Raw genomic sequence first — 7,005 nt, forward strand, 5'->3', positions numbered from 1 at the left:
GAATGTTGGCTAACCTAACCTAACCTAACCTAACCCCCGATAAAATCGCGGGGTGCGTACCTCCCTCGTCCAGAAGAATCTGGTGTGTAACGGGACTCAATGACAATGGATGAATCCGTCGTAAAGCAAGGCTTCGGCTAAATGAGATGAGCCGAATCCCAAGCCAACTAACCTCGTCGGTCCTTCTAGCGCTTGCTGTATGAAAAGCAAGCTCACAGTATCTCTTAGCGCGTAATAAAGCACCTCTCGCAGAAAATCAGTGGAAAAAGGATTTCACAATCCTATGCGCACATCCTCTCGGTCGATGAGATCGGGCCCAAGGAGGAAATCATCGAAGTTTCCATCAGGTGCCTCGCAGCCTGACTCTCCTCTCACTGCGCATGATCGCGACAAGCGCCCATTTCGTGCAACGAACCGGTCACCCGCAGCGCCCTCATTCCTGCGTTAGCGGGATAGCGCGAACGGTGTAAGTTCACGGGTTCGGAATACATTATTCTTTTTTTATACGATGTTCAAAAATAAAAAATTTGTTCCTTCGAAATCCTTCGAAGCTTCGATCCTTCGAAGATTCCTTCGTTCCATCGAAGTCCGTATACAAATGATGGAAAATTATCTGCTTTACAGAACAGTTAACCCAGGTTAAATATATATAAATATCCCGACTCATCTAGAGTCACAGTTTGCTTGAAATTCCATGTTATAAACACTCGAAACCCATCTAGAATCACAGTTTGCCTTAAATTTCATGTTATAAACACGGTGTACAAGTGAGCGGTGTACAAGTGAGCGGTGTACAAGTGAGCGGTGTACATCTGAGCGGTGTACAAGTGAGCGGTGTACAACTTTTGTGTGTAGAAATGAACGGTGTACAACTAACTTTTGTGTGTAGAAATGAACGGTGTACAACTTTTGTGTGTAGAAATGAACGGTGTACATTTTTACGTGTCTAATTGCACCGTGTCGAAAATTTATTTTCTATGTGTCCAAAAATCACTGTGTCTAAAATTTCTGTGTCTAATTGAACCGTGTATACTAAAATGTGTCCATTCGAACCGTGTCTATTTGCAGCGTGTCCAATTGTACTGTGTCTAAGTGAAGGCCACTCTGCAATTTTTAGTATACTTTTAGGTCTTTCTTGAATTTTTTGTCTCAAATAATCTAACTCGGATATCTCTGGTACCGCAAAACGCTGCATGCCGTGCAAGGTCTCTCTAAAGCGAGAGACGGTTGACAGAGTATTTTTCAATAAATTTTAAAATATAAAATTGTAAATAATAGTCAAAAAGATGTATATTTATTTATTAAAAAACCCGATTTTTATAGCTTATACGAGGTCTGTTCAAAAAGTATCGCGAATTTGGAATTTCCGCGGGCTACGTATATTCGATTTTCGATTTTTTTGTGGCGTTATGTTGGTACTCATGTCCCTCACTCATGCTGACAAGTTCGGTCATTTTGAATGTTCAGTTAATTTTTGACAGCTATTTTGCTTGGACGTGTTTTGGCTCGTCTTCGATTTTTGCCTATTCCAAGAAATGGATCAAAGAATATGTATCAAATTTTGTGTGAAAAACAAAATTAAGTGCGCGGACGCATTCCGAATGTTGACTGTGGCATATGGTGAAGCTACCTTGAACCAAAGCAACGTTTATCGGTGGTACAAAATGTTCTCAGAGGGCCGAGAAGATGTGAACGACGAAGAGCGTGCCGGACGCCCGAGCACGTCAATAACAGACGAAAACATTGATGAAGTGAAGAAAATAGTATTGGCCAATCGTCGAATCACCGTTAGAGAAGTTGCTGAGTACCTAAACATATCGATTGGCTCGAGCCATTCTATTTTTAACAATGATTTGGGCATGAGACGGGTCGCCGCAAAATTCGTACCAAAATTGCTCACTTTCGACCAAAAACAGCATCGCATTAACATTACTACGGAGCTGTTGGACTCTGTCCGCGACGACCAAAATTTGCTCCAGAGGGTCATAACTGGTGACGAATCATGGGTTTATGGTTATGACGTGGAAACCAAAGCTCAATCATCCCAATGGAAGCTGCCGCACGAGCCAAGACCGAACAAAGCGCGCCAAGTTCGGTCGAATGTGAAGGTTTTGCTTAAAGTTTTCTTCGATTGCAGGGGCGTGGTGCATCATGAGTTCTTGCCACAGGGTAGAACGGTCAATAAGGAATATTACCTGCAAGTTATGCGCAATTTGCGCGAAGCAATCCGCCAGAAACGCCCGGATTTGTGGAAGAACAAAAATTGGCTTTTGCACCATGATAACGCCCCTGCTCACACATCGTTGCTTGTGCGCGAATTTTTGACCAAAAACAACACGCTAATGATGCCGCAGCCACCGTATTCCCCAGACCTGGCCCCCTGTGACTTTTTCTTGTTCCCGAAACTGAATAGGCCCATGAAAGGACGACGCTACGCCACGATTGAGGAGATAAAGACGGCATCGAAGGAGGAGCTGAACAAGATCACAAAAAAGGATTCTTTGAAGTGCTTCGAAGATTGGAAAAAACGTTGGCACAAGTGTATAATATCTGATGGGGATTACTTTGAAGGCAACAACATAGATATTCATGAATAAATAAATAATTTTTGAAAAAACACAAAATTCGCGATACTTTTTGAACAGACCTCGTATATCTTTTCCAAAAATAATCATGAAAAAGACATACATTTTACAGCCGAAAGAGTCCTGTGTCCCCTTAATATGTTCTAAATTGTGTTCTTTTTTATTATACTGAAGATGGTCCAATAAGGACCGAAACGTCTATATCCATTTGTGAGCCCTTTATTTCATTTATTTGAAATATATAATATTACATATTTTTAAATATACTAGGCTTTCAATACATTTTAAAATTATAATTAACATTTATATTAAAATTAAATATTGTTTTGGTAAAAACGTGAACATATATATACAAATATATTTATCCATGTATTGTCTGTCATAGATATCCATTAGACATCTGTAATAGATTTAGAGACGATATATTTATCGCGGAGATAATATGGAGTTCTATTAGTGGTCTATTCAACATCCATTATGGAGATAGATGTTCCATGGAACTATGGAGGTTATATGGACGTCCAATGGACGTCATGTTCTGTGTGGTTATAGTTGTATACATATAACTATAAATATATTCGTGTTCGCGATTCTCGTTAGGAGAGCTCGCTGGTACCACTGCGGATGGAAGCAGGGTTGAGAGGACTTTGCGGTGAGAGGCTCAGGGAACGGATGCACGCGTGAGAGGGTGGAATATCACGTGATCGTAACTCAGGTCGCTTGCGTAAAATACCGTGTCACCGTTTAATAAATGTAAGAAGCTTACAGTTTGAGCAGTCTATGATATAACGGGGATGAGAAGTCTCTTAATCACTTGCACGGGTCGATTATATTAATCGATAGCCGGCCTCGTGAATGTGGCCCGTGAGCCGTGTCCACGCGGCGCCGGCGTGCGATGCGTGGTGAGCTTGAGCTGCCGGTGATGCTGTATCCGTGGTCCTGGATGATTCGCACTGATAAGAGTTCACTTCGTATTCACACTGAGTCAGTTCTCGGATGAGAAAAGTCCACAAGAGCACTCTACAAGTCTTAAGCACTACACGACGCGTGTACTAGGTACGGTTGCCATGAGCAAAAAGCGCCGGTAACGAACGTGAAGAAGCGCCGTCGCCTCGAGTCGCGATCGGGCATGCGCGCGCAGCGCTCCTGCGGCGCTGCACGATCCGACCCGGCTGATGCTGCCATCACGCCGGTGACGAACTGACCGAGATTCAGAAATGAATCTCGAACATTCCGCCCGCCATCAGCAACGTAGTTGATGATCCCTGATCTTATGATGAGATTGGCAGGACGGAGAGCTTTATCACTGGTCGAATGAGAGTGGTAGTGGATGTCTTCAGAGTCACCACCCGCACGAGACCATCCTTCCCAGGATGTAGGGCCGTGATCCGGGCTAACGGCCATTTGCATGGCGGTAGCCGCTCGTCGGTGATGAGCACCAATGATCCGATCTTGATCTCGTTGTTCCTGTGGTGCCACTTCGAGATGGCTTGTTGTCGTTGTAGGTAATGCGCTGCCCAGTGTGTCCAAAAATGTTGTGCCTTTTGCTGGATGAGCTGCCATCGTGAGAGTCTTGAGATTGCCAGGTTGGTGAGTGAGGGCTCTGGTATGGCGGTGAGCGGACTTCCTACGAGGAAGTGACCTAGCGTGAGTGCTGAGATGTCGTCTGTGTCGTCACTCAATGGTTCGAGAGGGCGCGAGTTGAGAATTGCCTCAATTTGAGTGAGCAATGTGGTGAGCTCCTCAAAGGTGAGCACGCTTTCTCCAATGGTCCGCCGTAGGTGGTACTTGATGGATTTTACGACGGCCTCCCATTTTTCTCCCATGTGAGGTGTCGCTGGGGGATTAAATTCCCATCGGGTGTTATCTTGCGAGAGCAGGTGAGAAACTCGCTGATGGTCTTGAGTGCTCTGGATAAATAGCCTTTTGAGAGCTGTATCCGCGCCGATAAAATTGGTGCCGCAGTCTGAGTGTAAGGTGTGAGCGATGCCGCGTCTGGATGAGAAGCGTCGATAGGCGGCAATGAATCCCTTCGTTGAGTAGTCACTAACCGCCTCTAGGTGTACTGCTGAAGTTGAAAAGCAGACGAAGACGCAAATTCAGCCTTTAGTTGTTTTGGCACCTCTTCCTTTCCATGTTTTGACGGTGAGCGGCCCTGCGTAGTCCACACCTGTATGAGTGAACGGTCGTGCGTAACTCGAGAGAGAGGTAGTTGGCCCATCAATTGATGAGCACGGATCCCCCTCTGCCGAGCACACGTGACACACCGCAGAATGTGAGACTTGACAGGAGCCCTCCCGCCGAGAATCCAGTATTGTTGTCGGATGTGCGACAGCGTAAGCTGCGTGCCTCCATGTAGTGTCCGTTGATGAGCGTGAGCGATGATCAATGACGACAGCTGAGAGTGACGAGGCAATATTACAGGATGTATCGCGTCGAGTGAGAGAGCTGCGTGAGCGAGTCGTCCGCCGACGCGAATGACTCCTTGAGCGTCGATGTACGCAGTCAATCTGTTGAATGCGTGCGCCTTTGCCAACGGGGAGTCTGCCTGCAGTGCCTTGAGCTCGTGCGAGAAGTATGTTGCTTGAGTTGCCTGAATCCAGAAGAGCCTCGCTTTCTCCAAGGTCTCTGGAGAGATGTGTCTGACAGGCAATGAGTCGTGGACTTTCCTCAACCGTGAGACGAATCTGAAACAGAGAGCTGTAATCCTCAATAGTTTAGTGAGGCTTGAGTACCTGTAGATGAGTTCTCATTGATATTCAGTCCTTGGCGTAACCGTCAATAGCGAAACGCCTGGGCGAGCTTCGGTTGCACTCAATTCTTCAGAGAGTGCAGGTTGCGACGGCCATGAGTATGGGCTGAGTATCCATGGTGGTCCCGTCCACCAAAGTGCGTGGTTTTGAAGCTGAGCAGTCGTGAAGCGCAATCAGCCGGATTGGAAGTTCCAGGTATGTATCTCCAGTGAGCAGCTGGAGTGAGTTCTTGAATTTGAGCCACCCTGTTCCTGACAAAATCCTTCCAGCGTGATGCATGAGATCTGATCCACGAAAGTATCACTAGAGAGTCCGTCCACATATGAGTTGCCGTTACGTCCATGTTCAAAGTGGCTTTGACGTATTGCATGAGTCGAGAGAGCAGTAGTGCAGCCGTGAGTTCCAGTCGCGGGATTGAGAGGTGCTACCTTAGTCTTGGAGCACACAAGTGAGAACGTGGCGCCGGTTGAGTCGTGAACGGATATGTGTATGACTGCAGCCATTGCCAATTGAGAAGCATCAGAGAATCCATGAAGTTCCACTTGCGAGTCGCTCCATGTATTGAGCCACCGAGGTATTGAGAGTCTGGCCAGACTTGTGAGTTCTTCTCTGATGGAGAGCCACCGGGCTGAGAGCTGGGATGGCAGTGGATCATCCCATTGGAGCTTGTGCAGCCACAGCTCCTGCAAGAGAATTTTGGCCTTGATCACGACGGGTGATGCAAAGCCAAGTGGATCGAATATCTGAGCCACTTCAGATAAGACGAGGCGTTTTGTGAGTCTGCCCTCCGTGCGTGAGCTTCGCGTTGAGAATGCGAAGGTATCTTCTTGAGGGAGCCATTTAAGTCCGAGTATCTTGGTTGCGCAATCGTCGAATGTGATTGGTAAGCCTTGGTCTTCACTGTCGGTGACAGTCTTGAGTATGTCGAGATGAGTAGCTTGCCATTTTGCTAGTGGGAAGCCGCCCGCCATGCAGAGGCCCTTTAGTTGATGTGCGACCTCCTGCAATTGTTGTATAGTATCTGCACCAAACATGTCATCGACATACCTGCCATGAGTGATGGATGGCACAGCCAGTGGATATTTATATCCTTCGTCCTCTGCTAGTTGTAACAGCGTCCTTACGGCCAAGAACGGCGCGGCCTTTGTCCCGTAGGTAACTGTTGTCAGATGGTATGGCACCTCATTGAGTTGATCGTCCATCCAGAGTATCCGCTGTAACTCCCAGTCATCTTTGTGAATTTTGATCTGCCTGTACATCTTGGTGATGTCCGTAGCGAAAATGTGACGATGTCTTCGTATCCATAGGAGAACATCTGAGATGTTCAGATGCAATTTCGCTCCAGTATACATGAGGTCGTTGACAGAGTAGCCTGATGTGGATGCGCTGGAGCCATTAAACACGACCCGTAGCCTTGTTGTGCTGTCAGGCTTGAGAACACCGTGATGTGGCAGATAGAAGTGTGAGCGGCGATTGGAGATGGATGATGCCTTCGTCATGTGGTTGAGTGTCTCGTAATCCATCATAAATTGTTGATAGAGACGTTGATAGTTCACATCCCTTGAGAATCGTCTGCGTAGTCCTTTGAGGCACTGATGGGCGACGTGGTAAGAATCACCCAGAAGATCTACTGGTGATTTGAGTGGAATCCTGACGACGTACCTCCC

The 7,005-nt window shown here is 46.6% G+C and overlaps 1 protein-coding gene across 1 annotated transcript; it reads right to left on the reverse strand.

The window, feature by feature from the left end:
• Positions 1-3,720: 3,720 nt before the first annotated feature.
• Positions 3,721-5,338, reverse strand: LOC105556139. The gene is made up of 3 exons (XM_012003210.1): positions 5,321-5,338; positions 5,134-5,272; positions 3,721-4,653 (listed from the first exon to the last, which is right to left on the reverse strand). Exons 1-3 carry the CDS (start codon positions 5,336-5,338, stop codon positions 3,857-3,859), a joined length of 954 nt encoding a protein of 317 aa, XP_011858600.1. The 3' UTR covers positions 3,721-3,856.
• Positions 5,339-7,005: the final 1,667 nt, after the last annotated feature.

The sequence above is a fragment of the Vollenhovia emeryi genome, unplaced genomic scaffold, assembly GCF_000949405.1.
Source record: "Vollenhovia emeryi isolate VEMERY1.0 unplaced genomic scaffold, V.emery_V1.0 DF940302.1, whole genome shotgun sequence".
Taxonomy (NCBI): Eukaryota; Metazoa; Arthropoda; class Insecta; order Hymenoptera; family Formicidae; genus Vollenhovia; species Vollenhovia emeryi.

Excerpts from the sequence above, each read along its gene's own strand:
- LOC105556139 (XM_012003210.1), bottom strand. Across the intron at positions 4,654-5,133 it reads ACGAGCTCAAGGCACTGCAG|CAGTACACCTAGAGGCGGTT; the intron begins GCAGACTCCCCG and ends TTTCAACTTCAG.